At 37.8% G+C, this 17,285-nt stretch overlaps 1 protein-coding gene across 2 annotated transcripts; it reads right to left on the reverse strand.

Annotated features, from left to right (window-relative positions):
* Positions 1–9,362: 9,362 nt before the first annotated feature.
* Positions 9,363–10,487, reverse strand: LOC108100876 (iron-sulfur protein NUBPL). 2 transcript variants are annotated; one of them, XM_017204985.2, is made up of 3 exons: positions 10,174–10,487; positions 9,864–10,124; positions 9,363–9,779 (listed from the first exon to the last, which is right to left on the reverse strand). In XM_017204985.2, the coding sequence occupies exons 1-3, from the start codon at positions 10,340–10,342 to the stop codon at positions 9,421–9,423; spliced, it is 789 nt and encodes a 262-aa protein (XP_017060474.1). In that variant the 5' UTR covers positions 10,343–10,487; the 3' UTR covers positions 9,363–9,420. The 2 variants fall into 2 exon arrangements, with proteins under 2 accessions (XP_017060474.1, XP_017060464.1); XM_017204975.2 differs by having other exon boundaries at positions 9,363–10,124; positions 10,174–10,486.
* Positions 10,488–17,285: the final 6,798 nt, after the last annotated feature.

Here is a 17,285-nt window from a genome sequence, read left to right on the forward strand (position 1 = left end):
TTCGCGGATCGAAAATGCACAAAACCGTATATGAAATTGCAATTGAACTCTATTCTCGCCTATTCCATCTACGCCCAAGAAGATTCACTTCTAAAATTATCTTTGATGATATCGATATAAATGACACCAAAAACTGTAAAATATTTTTTTGGATGCCTTGTCGTTACAGGCAAGGCATTTGTGTAAATGTTTTTTTTAGCAAAAGTACTTCACAACAAAAAGATCGTGGGCGTATTCTATCAAATCTATAGTGAAACCAATAACGCAGACTAATATGTTTGCTGGCTAAGCCTCGTTCTCAAAGGAAATCTCTCAATTAAACATTAATAAAGAAGTCAAGAATAATACCATATAAGGACTCACGTCTCACCGTTCTTCGTATAGGAGGTCGACTTACTAAATCACCAATTTCTATCGACGAAAACTACCCCTTGCTTCTCCCAAAGGATCATGGTTTCACCTGGAAGTTTGTCAATGACCTGCATCGAACAAACACGGACACCGAAGCCAAAGCGCTCATCGGTTTGCTTCATCTACATCATTGGGTTGCAAATGCTAAAGGCTATAATATGGCAGTGCATCCGCTTCTATTATTACAAACTTAGACTTGCTGACCAAATCATGGGTTCGCTTCTGTTCAACCGATTGTACAATAGATACTTGAATTTTTTTGTTTAAGCATTTCAACTCAACCTTCAGGCAGTAAGCAGAGCACGTCAGATCGTTTGTCAGAACAAAATAAATCACGGAACATGATCGTGGAATTGAACACTGTTTCATCCCGCCCAGAGCGGGCGGTGAAGTCGTTAAGAACCTCCTCATCAAGTATATGTCGGATGTCGCGATGACATATGAAAAACTGCAAAAGATCGCCACTCCGAGGATCCCAATGACGGGAAAGCTATCACTCCTGGTCGTTCCTTAAGTCTCTTCCTAAACCAGCATGATGACTGAGAAATGCCATATCCCACAAGATTTCAATGCTTGCATAATCAAAATTGCGCTTATGGGACCTGTGGAGGGGTGACGACCTGCATACGCTTCAAATACGATAGTCTTTTTGTTTTCATACACGATGAGTATAGCCCTCTTCGGGAATGGCCAACTGGACGCATCGTTAACGCTATTAGCGAAGAGGACAACACGGTTCGTGTGGTCGGTGTTCAAACGGCCAAAGAACTTATTCGACGCCCAATCTTTAAGGTAGCACCTCTGCCAATCCAATATGGCGCTAGAAAGCTGTTGCACCTTTTAACGGGCGAATAATGTTCGGAACTTGTGTTATTATTGAATATTTATTTTATATGTATATCAGATTTAAATATATTTTAAAGATATAAACTATCAACACTGTTGTACTTGAGCCATCTTTCCTAGCAATATGTTTGTAAATATCACCTATTTGTAACATGTATCACTTAATGCTTCCGAACTCTAGATCATTCTCAGGCGTTGAATGTTGTCGACATCGCTTAGCTTATATAAATAGAGATCAATTCAAGAAATTTTTTTGGCTGATTTGGAGCAAAGACTATAGAATATCAAGATGTTACATGACCTCAAAAAAATCGTTCTATGGTGGGTCTTGATATGGAGACCCACATGACTTTGCACTTTTAAAGGCAGCTAAGACCATATACTCAATTAGTTCGCAGCGCTTCATGAAGCCCAGTGGTGTTGTGGTAGATTCTATGCCTCGTGTACATGAAGGCCCGGGTTCGTATCCCCGCCGAGCCCAGCCATATAATTTTTTTTTTTTTTTTTTTTTTTTTTTTGTGTAAATTAATTAATTATTTTATTTTTACATTTTTTTATTCAATTTTTTGTTTTTATAATTTTTTTTGCGTTCATGCAAGTGGTGAACAGCATGATACAATTATACAAGGTAGTCCACTAGGCAAAACCCATAGTCCCCTAATTTAACTTTGTCAAGTAAGTGTGAGTGAAACGGCTACATTGTGCTTCAGTTTGACAAGTAGGCACGCAGGGACCAAAACCGAACGACTTTGGCAAGCCGAGTGGACTACCTTGTATAATTGTATCATGGTGAGCAGCAAAATACCCTATCACGCGTATGTACACGCCCATGTGTAAAAATTTAACGACAAAATTATCTGAATAAGGAACATTATTAATATTGCACCTATGAATTCTTTAATTTAATTATTATAAACGAAAAATTATGATTTAAATGAAAATTAATGAAAATAAAATAATAATGCTTTACAAGTCTGATATACCCTTTTACTATTGTAAAGTGTATAAAGCCCGATAAACTGAAAATTGCCAGCTGTGAACAAATTCCCAATTTGGGAACACGACGAATATTAAAAACGAAGACGAAAGCCGAAAGTAGCAGTTCGTCGTGTTTCTATTTTTAGATTTTCCCTTTTTACCCCGACCGACCGCATCATGAAGCTCGAAACAGAAACGAAAAATTTTTTGTATGGGATGCAACATCTTGATATTCTATAGTCTTTGCTTGGAGTAATGGATTTAGTTAGGACAAATTCTCGCAACCACTCTCCTTTTCCGATTCTAGACTTTATTAATGTGGTGACAGAAAACCTAATTTTGGCACTCACATTTACAATGCCACAAATCTAATATCGCTGCCAAAAAAAAGTGTTAATTATAGCCGCTATAACAATTCCTTGCTGATGAAATTAATTTCGAGCTTGTTGAGAGGAGCCAAATTTGTCCGTGGTAAGCATACCAGCTGCCATGGCGCTTCTCTATTGACTTCTCCTGGAGGCTTTCTGAATAACGATCCTTGGTGGTACATGGTGATCTGCAGTCCAGGAAATCGCTATGTCGACCTAGCGTTGTACATATAGCAGCTGGTGAGATGGATTGTAGGCATGTCGAGTATCTAGATCAGAGCTCGCAAATAACAGTCGACCGTTTTTCATCTTGTGCTCTCGGTGCGAGCACAACCGAAAAAGTTCATACTCTCTCGCTCTCGCTCTAAACAAGAGACCCTTGCTGTCATCCCTGCAAGCCTTTGGAAGATAAATTTATCCCCTATCGCCTAGAAGTCACTTCTTAGACACTTCTGGATGATAGAAAGACGATAGAAATTTTTGGAAAAAAAAGAAGAGTTTTTTTATCGCCTAGAAGTCACTTATAAGTCACTTCTGGAAGATAGAAAGACGATAGAACACATTTTACAAAAACAAAATACTCATCTATCCCGAAGAAGACACTTCTGAGTCACTTCTGGAAGATAGAAAGACGATAGCACACATTTTACAACAACAAATATACAAAAAAAACTATCTCCCAATTCACTTCTGGAAGTTGATAGGAAGATAGTAAAGCAAAGGTCCCAAAAATTTACCGATATTCTGGTTTTACTGAACATTTTTGTGTATTTTCTTTTGACCCGTGCAAGGCGTCATTTAGTTTCTAGACTGCTGTCTTGCCAGTTCAAGTCTGAAAATTGTTTAGTGTTTAAAGATATTATTGCGTCTAACAACGCGTACAATGCCGGAAAAAATGCAGCACATGTTAAGATCAACTATTTTTTATATAAAGGTAATGCACATCAGTTTCTAAATATGGTTTTCATTTTTATAATATTATTTGTTTTTTTTCTTTTAGAGTTTACATTTGTTAAATTTCTGGATTATTCAGAGCTGAAAAATCAAAAAATCTTCCATCAACAGTTCATCGGGTGTACAAGCGTCGAAAATATACAAAATTATATTAAAAAAAATATATTAACATATGTATAAGTTATTATATTTAAAAAAAATTAAATTTTTAATAAATGTAGTACAAATATTTTCTATTATTTTTTTCCAATTGGGAATATTCTTCTGGGTATCTTCTGGAAGTGTCGCGGAAGTCACTTCTAGAAGTGTCGCGGAAGACACTTCTGGAAGTGTCGCAGAAGTCTCTTCTGGGGGGTGACGCAGAAGTCACTTCTGGAAGTGTCGCGGAAGTCTCTTCTGGGGGGTGACGCAGAAGTCTCTTCTGGGGGGTGACGCAGAAGTGTCACAGTTCTTCCCGACGGACGTCACTTCCGCGATCCGAAAGCGATAGTCGCGGAAGATAGTTTTATCTTCCAGAAGTCACTCAGAAGTGTCTTCCGCGATAGAAAAGGCTTGCAGGGATCATTTGTGTTTTCTGTTGAACCGTTAAACCGATGTTTAACGATTTGCTTGCCTATACGTGCACTGTATACCAATACATATGCAAAAGACCTTTTGCTTCACTGCCCTGCAAGCCTTTTCTATCGCGGAAGACACTTCTGAGTGACTTCTGGAAGATAAAACTATCTTCCGCGACTATCGCTTTCGGATCGCGGAAGTGACGTCCGTCGGGAAGAACTGTGACACTTCTGCGTCACCCCCCAGAAGAGACTTCTGCGTCACCCCCCAGAAGAGACTTCCGCGACACTTCCAGAAGTGACTTCTGCGTCACCCCCCAGAAGAGACTTCTGCGACACTTCCAGAAGTGTCTTCCGCGACACTTCTAGAAGTGACTTCCGCGACACTTCCAGAAGATACCCAGAAGAATATTCCCAATTGGAAAAAAATAATAGAAAATATTTGTACTACATTTATTAAAAATTTAATTTTTTTTAAATATAATAACTTATACATATGTTAATATATTTTTTTTAATATAATTTTGTATATTTTCGACGCTTGTACACCCGATGAACTGTTGATGGAAGATTTTTTGATTTTTCAGCTCTGAATAATCCAGAAATTTAACAAATGTAAACTCTAAAAAAAAAAAACAAATAATATTATAAAAATGAAAACCATATTTAGAAACTGATGTGCATTACCTTTATATAAAAAATAGTTGATCTTAACATGTGCTGCATTTTTTCCGGCATTGTACGCGTTGTTAGACGCAATAATATCTTTAAACACTAAACAATTTTCAGACTTGAACTGGCAAGACAGCAGTCTAGAAACTAAATGACGCCTTGCAGCAAAATCTGTACGCGGGTCAAAAGAAAATACACAAAAATGTTCAGTAAAACCAGAATATCGGTAAATTTTTGGGACCTTTGCTTTACTATCTTCCTATCAACTTCCAGAAGTGAATTGGGAGATAGTTTTTTTTGTATATTTGTTGTTGTAAAATGTGTGCTATCGTCTTTCTATCTTCCAGAAGTGACTCAGAAGTGTCTTCTTCGGGATAGATGAGTATTTTGTTTTTGTAAAATGTGTTCTATCGTCTTTCTATCTTCCACTCTAACTCTTCTTTTTTTTCCAAAAATTTCTATCGTCTTTCTATCATCCAGAAGTGTCTAAGAAGTGACTTCTAGGCGATAGATGTGTATTTTGTTTTTGTAAAATGTGTTCTATCGTCTTTCTATCTTCCAGAAGTGACTAAGAAGTGTCTTCTAGACGATAGGGGATAAATTTATCTTCCAAAGGCTTGCAGGGATGAAATCGACAAAACGGTCTTGGAGCAACCAGAACAAAACCGAATAGAAAAAAACGGTTTCGGTCTGAGCCCAACCGAACCCATTCACGAACCCATAAATCGGTCGTTCTCTGAGACTTTTCGTAAAGACTCAGGAGAAGACTGTTATTAGCAGACAACGAGAAACAGTAGACTCTTATTTGCGAGCTCTGATCTAGATCCATCTTTAAGACAACATTTTGAAAAAGGATTGCATTCAGTATATCAGTTTGAGACCGGAATTATAGCAACAACCAAGGTATCGCGCTGGAAATTTACGTCTGCGGGTTCCATATTGGGTAGATTGCGCCAGCTGGATATGTGCTCCAGAAAATGGGAACTTTCTTATCACACCACTCCTTGAGGCGACTCATGGCCTTGGGATAGACACAACACTCGGGCGGTGGCGATCAAGCAGCTGAGTTAATAGTGTAACTTCTCGACTGGGCTTATTGAGGTATAATCGTCTACCAAATGCGTTAATGCGGATATCGATGTATTTGCAATCGACCTTAGGTAATTTTAATAATGGCAATACAGCTCAGAAAACTTGTTCCCTCCATTATCTCTCTTATCAATTTGAAAATGCTAGTAAGAATCGCTGCCTTGCTCATAATGAAAAACTCATCGAGGGCCTCCCTATCCTTGTTTCCTGGGTCTGCTCAATGTTGGCTTGGATTTAAGACGCTTGCTTGAAATGTCCGTCTAGCACTTGCTTTCGACAATCAAACTCTGCGGCACTCATTACATGATCGGCTTCCACTTTTTTTTTTTTTATCGAATTCTTAATGGCCTCAAATGTACTGGCTTTTTCTTGTAAATGAGTTGTTAAAACGCTCTTCAGATCTTAATCTATGGTTGACCCTTCCGGACCCCCCCCCTGCGTCCGCCCCTGCCAACCGGCGTGCAACTTTGCCAATAAACAATTAAACTTCTGCATCTTGCCAAGATCAATTGCTAGTTTCAACAGCAGTTAATAAGTTCTTTAATCATAATGCTCACAATGCGTTCAACTTGCCCTTTTGCTCTAGCTGCACCTGTCGCAATCAAATGCAAGTTAATTTTTTGTTGTGAGCAAAACTCACTGAATCTAGTGCTGCGATTTTCACCCCCAAACAGAAAAATAGCAGACGAGATAGCATTTATGCAATTGTCAGCATCAATTTTAAACGTTTGGGTTAAATGAAGAAATTTATTAAAGGCATCCACCCGAACAATGATATACTGTTTCTGATCAGACTTGCCACTCAACTTTCCAGTTATGTCGATGTGAATGGTGTGCCAAGGTGTATTTTCTTTTGGATGAAGACTTACTCAAACTTTACCCGTAGAAGACTTTGACATTTTAGACGTAATTCTTGGACATGTTATCGAACCATGATGGACTCATGGACCTGATTTATTGTGGACCATCTAAATGGTAAACAATTGGTAATAATTGGTAAAGTTCGAGATCTACCATTTCGCTGAAGTTTTCGATATAATATTCCTGTTCTCATCTCGAAAGGTTTTACAATGTCCTCAGCAAGAGAATTTTGTTTCAATTTATTTACAATATTAACTATTTTAGAGTCCTGACGCTGTTCGGCCAAAAGCCAATTGTCAAATATTTCTGCCAAATTTATTTTTTTTTCTGGAATTTTGCAAGTCAACTCTGCTGAAGCCAGACTTCTTGAAAAGAATTTCTTGAAAACCTTACCTTCTTTATATTGTATGTTAAATGTAAAAGTCTGTAAATACCCCCACCATTTATGTATCTACCCTGGGACACAGATCCTGTTTAGTTCTTGATGCTTTAAGTGAGTTACCATCAATGAAGACAACTAAATTTCTTCCCAATAAATAATGGCGAAAGTTTTTTATAGACAAAACAATAGCTAGAGTTTCTAATTCATAAGAATGATACCGTGATTCAGCAGGAGAAGCAGCCTTACTAAAATAATTAATGACATGAGACTTGTTGTTGGTTTTGTGTAACAAGGTGGCTCCGTATCCCCGAGAACTTGCATCGGTATGCAACTCAATGTGATGGTTCGGATCAAAAATTACAACGACTGGCTGGATAGAAATAACTTTTTCTCTATTTTTTCATGTTCCGATCTCCAAACATAATCAATCTTTTCCGAAGTTAAAAGATGTAACGGTTTCATAAAACAGGAGAATCCGTGCATAAGCTGCCTAAAATAAGACTCTAATCCAATAAATTGGCGTAAAGCAGAGACTGACTGAGGAGGTGGCAAGGTAGTTAACGCTGTAACTTTAGGCGAATTCAGGCGGATTTTACCTGCACTCACTTTTTATTTTTCTTGAACTGTTGACTTGAGAGAATATTTTTTTATATTGAGTGAGATTCCAGTATTCGGGAGACAATCAAGAGTAATTTGCAACCATTCCAAAGCCACACTTTTTGTTGATTACGTCATAGATATAAACGACAACAAACGTGTTTGCAAGGACTCCAAGTGTTGCATGACTGTGCGTTGAAATATTGAAGGTGCATTCCTGAGCCTAAAAGACAGCCAAAAATTCATATTGCCCGTCTGTAGTGACAAATGCTGTAAACTCTACCGATTCTTTGTGCATGGGATTTGATAACACCCACTTGCCATGTCTAAACATGAAAAATATTTCGCTCTATAAAGTCTGTCTATCTGGTCTGATATAAGAGGCAAGTGATATCTATCTGCGACTGTGTTAGAATATAATTCACGGTAATCAACACACAAACGATGAGTGCCGTCTTTTTGTCAACCAACATTATAGGACTTGAGTAAGGTGAGCAACTTGGCCTTATAATTTTACATTGTAATACGGTCGAATCCCGATAATTTGTACCCCGCTAAATCGAAAATCGCGATAATTCGAAAATTCTGTCCCCTTGAAAAAAACTCGTTAATTCGTAAAAATTCCATACATTTTGGTCCCCTCGTTAATTCGTAGTATTTGGTGCAACGCAAAGAATATTGAGCCTCTTATAAATCGTAATTTTGTTTCGTTACCTCTTATAAATCGTAGTGCGATGCGAAATTTTTTGTAGTTAAAGCACCGTTAGATTTTGCAGACAGCTATGCCGCCTTTATGTCGCTATGCATTATGAATTTTATGTTTCTCTCGCTGTTATAATTTTGTTATTGTTTAATTTTCCTTTAATTAGAAAAAATGTACGTAAAAAATGTTCATATGTACGATGAATGTACATACTTATGTTTGTTTAATTTTAATAAAGTTAAATACATACATACATATGTAAACATGATGTGAAATGTAAAAACTTCGTTTATTCGACTCTTTCATTTTTGAGCCCCGTTAAATAGAAATTTCGATAAATCGAATCCCGTCTAATTCGTAAAAAAAAAGTGATCCCCTTGCCATTTCGAATTATCGGGACTCTACTGTAATTCATTAATCTTGTCTCTCCAATTCTCTTTCGTTTGGGCTATGCCTATATGGTCTTCTCTGGAAGATTTTTCTTAAATCTACTAATTTAATTTTTAGTTCACCCGAACTAATTCTAGTCGAAGGAATTCAATTAATAAAAGATTTTGAATATTTTTCCAATAAATCTTGTAATTTATCTTTATCTTCCCCAACAAAAATTTACATTCTTTTACTCCACCCGGGAGCTTAGAGCCTCCACAATTTCTTGTAGAGGATTCATTATCATTGATTTTCGATCGTACCGGTGATAAGCCAGTAGCGGTCAGTATTTAATTCAAAAAATTGCCATCATTTGAACAATAGTTTACAGTTTTTGATCTAATAATTTCGAATTTTCTTCTCTGCATTGAGGAAATTAAGTTTAAATTAATACTAATCACAAAGGCAAGGCACATACTTGATCTTTTGGCAAAATTTTCAAATTATATACACTTCTTTGGAACACACCAAAGAAAAAACTGCGTACGTTTGGAAAATTAATGATCCGGTAACCATTTTAGCTATACTTTTTTTTAATAAAAACACTTATGTAAGTACAAGCATTTCTTTAACTTAGAAGTCACTTCTTTGTTTATCGTAATTCTTTTTATCCAGAATTTCAGAAATCTGCAGAGCCAACTCGGTAAACAGGCTTGAGTACTCGCTGTCGGGATACTTTATAACAACAGGCACACCACTCTCGCAACACTCAGCTATGTGTGAGTCAAGCGGAAGGGAAATTAGCTTACGGGGGAGGGATTTCATTAAGTTGTCTTTAAAAAACTGCATTGGTTGATTGCAATTTTTGCAAATCGCGTATTTCATGTTCTCCACTAGACCGAAGATAGGAACATTTAACTTTTCGTACATCCTTGCACCCTTCACTGTAACTTGAACGGCAGCAGCATGAGGAGTTGTTACCAAGATGACACCTGTAATATATGCCTGCTGAGTTAGCGACAGATGAACATCTCCGGTTCCCGGTGGAGTATCTATAACCAGGACATCTAACTGACCCCATTCGACACCTTGTAGGAGCCGTTGAATTGCTGACATGACAAGAGGTCCGCGCCAGATAACTGAGCTTTCAGGAGGTGTGAGCATGCCCATGGACAAACACTTAACATTGTAATTTTGCGGGGGAATCATAAAATTCCGATCGTTGACAGCCGGCTCATTATGTACATTCATTAGAAGGGGAACAGTCGGCCCGAATATATCTCCGTCCAACAGACCCACACGCTTTCCCAGTCTGGCCATGCTGCAGGCAAAATTAGCTGGAAAAAACGTATATAGCATCATATCGACTAAGAATGAGTCTCCCACCTGCGACGGTGCTTTTGCCAACACCCCCTTTTCCAGAGGCAATAACTATAATGTCCTGCACACCAATAATATGTTTTTTTTTAGGCAATCCCCGAGCCATTAGCGCAGCCTGGTGCCCACTCAATTTTGAGTAGAAGCGCTTTACACTGCCTGTCAGCTGACGTAGCATGGCTCAATCGGATGAAATTACCTTACTATTTTCATTTCTCAAATTACTCATTTGGTACTTAGATAATCAATTTGTGATTTAAGATTTGTAAAATACGAAATGCATAAAATACACTAGGGTAAGTAAATGAATTGAATATGAGTTAAGGTAACGACGCAAAGCAAGCTAAAATGAAGAGACAAATGAAAAAGAAGACAGGTGTTTGAATTATAGGCCCGTTTACACTGACGCTGAGCTTCTACAATAATTTCTTTTGTAGTTGTTGGCAAGCTAACCCTGCAATTCTGGCTGTCCACAGGTGACTCGTGGCATTCAAGCAATCATATGAGTAGGAAAGGAAAAGGGATATTCCTAAGTTTCCCTCTCTTTTTTTCACTCTTATATATTATATTTCGTTGCTTGCATCCGATATACGGCCGCAAATGGTCGAAAATTGGACGTCCAGATTGGACTACATACGAGCCAGCCGTGGCGGTCATACGCCAGAAATCATATGTAAAATGTAATGCCCCAAGATTATCTCTCGAATAAAAAAATGCATGTCAATCGAATAATCCATCGTTGTTTTATTGCAACTTAAAGTTCTATACCTCTAAAAAAAAACACCTGTTACATACAATATTATTTCAATTATTGAACCAAGGTAACCACAACACAACATTGTTTACAAATATAGATATAATATAACTCGCGTGCCATTTATAGTCGGTTATAACTCAAAAAAGAAGGGTATACTAAAAAAAAATGGGAGCAAAGGATGAAAAATGAAATTGACCTGCGTCATTCTTTTGCGTAGTGCGTTGACGATTGGTTGTGAAATTACTTAATTTGTACAACGAGCAGCGGAGAGTGTTTAAAAATCAAGTAAGTGTCGTTAAGATTATAAAAATAGTATGTTTTTTATTTGGTGTTTTGCCGGCTCAAGGTCTGGGTGATATTAAAAAGCACAATTTATGTTTTTTAAACCCATATATTTCGGCTGCTCCTCGGCAACCGTCTTCAGGGCAACTAAACAAAATCAAAAAACAATCAACATCACAATACAATTTTTTACAATTTAAATATTAACATACATTTTTTTAACTAAAAACTTATTTAAATCATTTTAAATCTTTTCAAGATTCAGCCATATGTCCGATATATTCGTTTGAAAGATAAGTTTGCTTTTAATTCAAAAAAGTCATATATAATATGTAATAATAAAAATATTTTTTATACCATTTCAAGGGAGACGGACGCAAAACATACGCTGCCCTGCCAATATTCGTCAGAAGCCATTTTAAGTTGTAACCACACTTAAATGGTAAACAAAAACTTTCGAATTTAATTTTATTTATTAACTTATCTCTTATATTATAAAATAAAAAATTTTAATAAAATAAAAAAGAAATAAATATGTATATATTGTTTTTCATATGAATTTGGGGATGACATTTTTAAAAAATCCATTGGTGATTTCATAAAGTCCATCGATGAAAAAATCTTCCCCACGGTGACGTGAACGAAATCATCAACGGCTTATACGAATTTTCTCCATACAAAATTCTTATAAGCCACCAATGACTCGTTCGATGACACGGAAAAAATTGTCATCCAAAGAGTCATGCATACCGAAAACGGCAGTCCCATATAAAATGTCTCTATTAAAAAAGTCGTCGGTTAGTCACCAGTACCTAAATCCGCTGTCACCGATGGGTCGTCCATTTCATCAACGACAAAGCACTTTTGGAACTGCAGGGAAGTTAAATGTGAAACTGCATTTTTCGCTCTCTTCAAGTGAACGGTCGTGTTTTTTTGTGCGCTCCGAATTTTTCATTTTTAGAATGTTGTGAGAAGTGCATGCATATCAACTGACCCGCTCTCCCGCTTTTCTCTTTTGTACTAACAAATTCGAAGGTTCTAAGCGTGCAATTTATATTTATATATATCTTGCGGTACATTTGAGTTGCTCGCTTACAAATTTCGATTTTATTTTCTCTCGGCACAGTAGTCCGTAACATAATAAACATGGACTCCTAAATTGTCTGCTTTAAAAAAAAACCTGCCTTCAGGTAATTAAGCCCGAGCAGGCTAAACTCACTTGTTGGCTTTGTGACAAGATGGTGCACACTAAGTGCGCTGGATTCACAGGGCGGAGAAGTGATGACATTTATAAAGGCCTTGCTTTGCAGTTCTGCTGTGATGAAGTCGTTCATGCGCCAAACTAAAGGTGTCCTAAAGGGACTGATTGCTAGTTTTGGAATTGCTAGTGATAGTTTTGCCAGGGCCAGTGATCTACTCTCACCGCTGGACTCGCAATTTAATAGCCTTAAGCTATTAAAGGAGTCCCCGAAGCGCAAAAAGGCTGCTGGTGGTAGGCCTGAGGGAATCGTCCCGCAACTTCAAAGCGACCAGCAGAACTCCTCTGCGGACGAGCAGCCGACATTAGCAACCTCTCAAATGTTGCTAAGATCGGCAGCTAAAAAAGGTTCGAACCCCGATCAATCCACAGTGGAGTGTATGAGACCAACGCCTATAAAAAGTTTAGATTTGTCTGAAGGTGGTTCTCAACCTGTAATTCCACCTAATCCGCTAAATATTCCCCCAAAAGAGGTTTCTGAGACCGGACTACCGGCCCAAATTGACACTGCAGGTCCACAGCCTGCAGTAGCAAAACCCGTCATTGTGATTTCACAAACGAAACAAATATTTGTTTCTCGGCTACACCTTGATCTCACATCATTTGATGTTTCGTCTTATATTAAAGACAAAATAAATGCCGATAAAGTGAAGGTGGAAAAATGTAACTTCTCATATGCTAGGAACATCTCATCTTTCAAGATAAGTGTTCCTGACGAACTTTTTAACACCATATGCTCGAGCGATTTTCGGCCCGCTAAAATGGTGGTTTAGGAGTTCGTAGCAAAAATAAAAAAGAAAGGACCTATGGAAATAAAACTCCCCGGCCGGGACCAACAAACTGCGCCGTCCTTAGCTCCTTCCCCAAAAAACTAACCACTAACATTCTAATTAGCTATCAGAATACAAGAGGGTTGCGTAGCAAGCTAACCAAATTGTATACTGATAGCTTTTCCTTTGCATCCCAAGTTATTGTTTTTACAGAAACCTGGTTAAAGCTGGAGATCTTTAGCTCCGAAGTTTTTCCCGGTAAGTACACAATATATAGGCATGACCGTCCCTCTAGACGGGGAGGGGGCGTCCTTATTGCAGTGAACGCTAACCTCACGTCAGAAGAGGTTTTGACAGAAGATCCTTTGAACTTTGAGTTAGAATTTTTATGCGTAAAACTGTCTGTCGCTGGCAGATTAATTTTTATTACCTTCTCTTACATACCTCCTTCGTTTGTGTTGGCTGAAGCCAGTTTGTTTTTGTTGTTTATTTTGAATTGTTAAATAAGTATTATTGAATTGAATTTGAAGTCTAGTATAAGTTAGCTTAGGGCGAAGGCGGGAGCGCAATAAAGCTTTCGTTCGCTCTCTGCGAGTTCGCTCCGTCTTCGCCAACCTTCGGTAAGCTAGGCTTAAGAATAATGTGGAGAATAGATCATTCGTTGAAATTGAGTTTGATCGAGCGCACGCATTTCTTTTTCGTTTTCGTCGTTTTGCCAAAATAAATTTATTAATTAGCCACCCAAGTTTCGGTTTTTAATAATTAGAAAAACGCTTCTAATTTTTCATGGCGCCCCCGGGTGGACTAATTAATTAAATAAAAGGCAACAAATTTTTTTAAAAGTGACAGTGACACAAATAACATAAAAGTGCAAGTGATTTTTTCTTGTGTTTTTTTTGTTATACAAAAAGTTGCACAAAAATCCAAAACTCTTGTGAATTACAAGTTGCCCGCGACGTGTGGTGTTTTTTGTTAAAATTATTAAAAAACAATAGCAAGCAATTCACTCGTGCCGGTCGCGAAATTTAATACTTTAATTCGACGTTACTGCCACCGACGAGGGATGCCCTGCGATTGTTCGAGTTGCAAAAGGAAAGTGGCAGCTGGATTGAAAGATCCAAACGAAGAACCAAAGGTATTTGTGCAAAAAATTGAAAGCTGAGTTTTGACAAAAAAAAACTAGAAATATTTGTTAATTGTCTAGTGCTGAAAAATTGCACTTCGCTTTCAATTCTTGGCACATATGTACAAAATAGTAGAGCTAGATTGCATGCAAAATAAAATTTAAACAATTTTAATAATTTCAAAGAGTAGCAAAATATTAAAGCCAATATATATATAAATACCTAATATATTTACAAGTGCTAAATTGATGTATACTATTTGAACCAATTTGGATGCACCTTTTGTTAAATTGTGTTAAATTATTGCAATCACTGTCGCCCCCCTTGTTTTTTATTATCGTTAAAACCTCGCAAGTTAATAGTTGGGAAGTTAATCTAAGCCGTTAATACACAAATATATAAGCCCTTATATACAAGCAGCTGCAGCGGTAAACTTTTTTCGTTTTCGCTTTCGCTTGGTCGCCGCTAGCAGCGTTGTTGTTGTTGTTGGGTTCTTGTCATTTGTGCGCGCTACAGGTTAACGGACCGTCAAGTGACGCGCTACCCCGCATTCGGTTGGGTATATTGTTTTTCGCCGTCGTTTGCACCCACTATTAATTTTGATACTTCGTGCCTCGATATTCAATTTAAAAATTATTTTCGTTGTTTCTCGCTTTTAAATAATTATTTAATAATAATAATTATTTAATAATTTTTTTCGAACAAATTTAATATTTTTATAAATTATTATTTTTTTGTGGTTTAATTCGAAAATTAATTTCATTTGATTTTTTAACACTTGGTCCTTTAATAATTTACTTTAATAAATTTGGTTTTGATAATTTAATTCAAAAATGAGCTAAGAAAAGCCAAAAAGTAACCTGCTTGAAGACTTGAAAGCCAAGTTACAAAATTGAGTAAAAAGTATTCGCCGATTAAGTGATCGACTCGATTCTGGCGCGATCGCGATTAAAGAAGAAGAATTAAAATGTAGATTAGATACTTTAAACGCTGCAATTAATAAGGCAAATCTATTGCAAGAAGAGATAGAAGATATAGATGATGGCGATGAATTTAGAGATGAGTTGGAGGACCTATCAATTGTTACCAAGGCAAAATTAATGTCGCTCTTGTCGGCCTTGAAGACAGCAAGCGATCCAAAAATTTCCGGATCAGCTTCTGTAGCCCCAACTCGAGCTCGACTTCCGAATTTGGCCTTGCCAAAGTTCAGCGGCAAATATTCGGAGTTTAAAAATTTCATCAGCCTTTTTGAAACTCTCGTTCATCAAGACGACAGCATTCCAGTTATCGAGAAATTTAACCACCTAATTTCGTGTCTCTCCGGTGAAGCCTTAGGGACTATTAAGGCTTATCAAGTCACCGCGAGCAATTATGAGAAGGCTATGGCCAGCCTTAAAAAAAGTCTACGATAACGAATGCTTGATTTTTATGAATAATATCTCAACATTGTTCACTCTTCCAAAAATTACGCACCAATCAGCGTCTTCCTTAAGAAGCCTTATCGATACCGTTTCATCAATTTATGGATCGTTGTTATCGATAGGAGATGATACAAAAATATCCAATGCAATGTTGATTTATCTCGTCTTGAACAGAGTAGACCCAGTGACTAAACAAAAATGGGAAGAACAGCTCGATTATGAAACTTTGCCGCTTTGGTCCGATTGTGAGAAGATGTTGAATCGCCGATATCAGCATTTATCTGCTGAGGAAACATCAAAACCAAAGCAAGATAAATTAATTCCGAGCAAACATAATCGAAGCTCGTTTTCGTGTTCTTCGACCAACACTAAGTCCGTGCAAAGTTGTAGCTATTGCAATGCTGGAGACCATGTCCTAGCGAACTGCAGTCCGTTTGGTCGGCTGTCAGTAATGCAAAGGTTCGATTTTGTTAAATCTGCGTCTTTGTGCATCAATTGTCTGCGAAAGGGTCATACGGTTTCCAAATGCAAGGGAAGTAAATGTCGAGTTTGTGGTCGCTCGCATCACGTTTTACTACACAGATATACCGTATCCGAGAATAGCTTAGCGTTGCCACCACCCCAAGAGAGTCTGTCTCCCTCTAAAAGTCAGGATCAGCCTTCCACATCACATGTTATGCATGCGACATCGTTGGACAGGGTGATTTTGGCCACGTCGATCGTAAGTGTCCGCACGAAAAGCGGTGAATACATTTTGGCTCGAGCCCTTCTTGACTCTGGGTCTCAAGCCAATTTCGTTACAGAAGACCTTGCTCGCCGCTTACAGATCCGTAAAGAGGAATCGTGTATCAACTTACTTGGTAGGGGCGAATCCAATTCTCAAGTTAAGAAAAAGGTACACACAGTGGTGAAGGCGCGAATAAATGGTAGTGAATTTTCGTTCGATTTTTGGATTTTGAAATCGATATCCGGATATCGTCCGGACCAGTCTGTGAATATCAGTGACTGGAAAATTCCAAAGAACGTACCATTAGCAGACCCCTATTTCTACAAGCCACAAAGAATAGATATGTTGATAGGAGCAGAATCATTTTTTGATCTTTTAGCTGTAGGTCAAATTAAGCAAGGTCCTGACTATCCAACTCTTCAAAAGACCCTACTTGGATGGGTTGTTTCAGGCAGATACAAGGCGTCTGCCCCAAGAGATGTTGTGAATAGTTATAGTTGTAGTGAAGAGCTGTTAGTATCGATTGATAGCACGCTACAAAAGTTTTGGTCACTGGAAGAAATGCCATCTATAAGGAAAATTCTATCACCTGAGCATAAGTTGTGTGAAGAACACTATAGAAAGACCACTCAGGTTTTGCCATCAGGTCGGTTTGAAGTTAGATTGCCGTTTAAATCTGATCCCACTGGATTGGGCAACTCATTCGAGGTTGCAAAAGGAGATTTCTGTCGCTCGAAAGAAGGTTGTCGCGAGATCCTGAATTAAAGAAAATGTATCTCGAA

This window comes from Drosophila ficusphila, unplaced genomic scaffold (genome assembly GCF_018152265.1).
Source record: "Drosophila ficusphila isolate 14025-0441.05 unplaced genomic scaffold, ASM1815226v1 contig_636, whole genome shotgun sequence".
NCBI lineage: Eukaryota > Metazoa > Arthropoda > Insecta > Diptera > Drosophilidae > Drosophila > Drosophila ficusphila.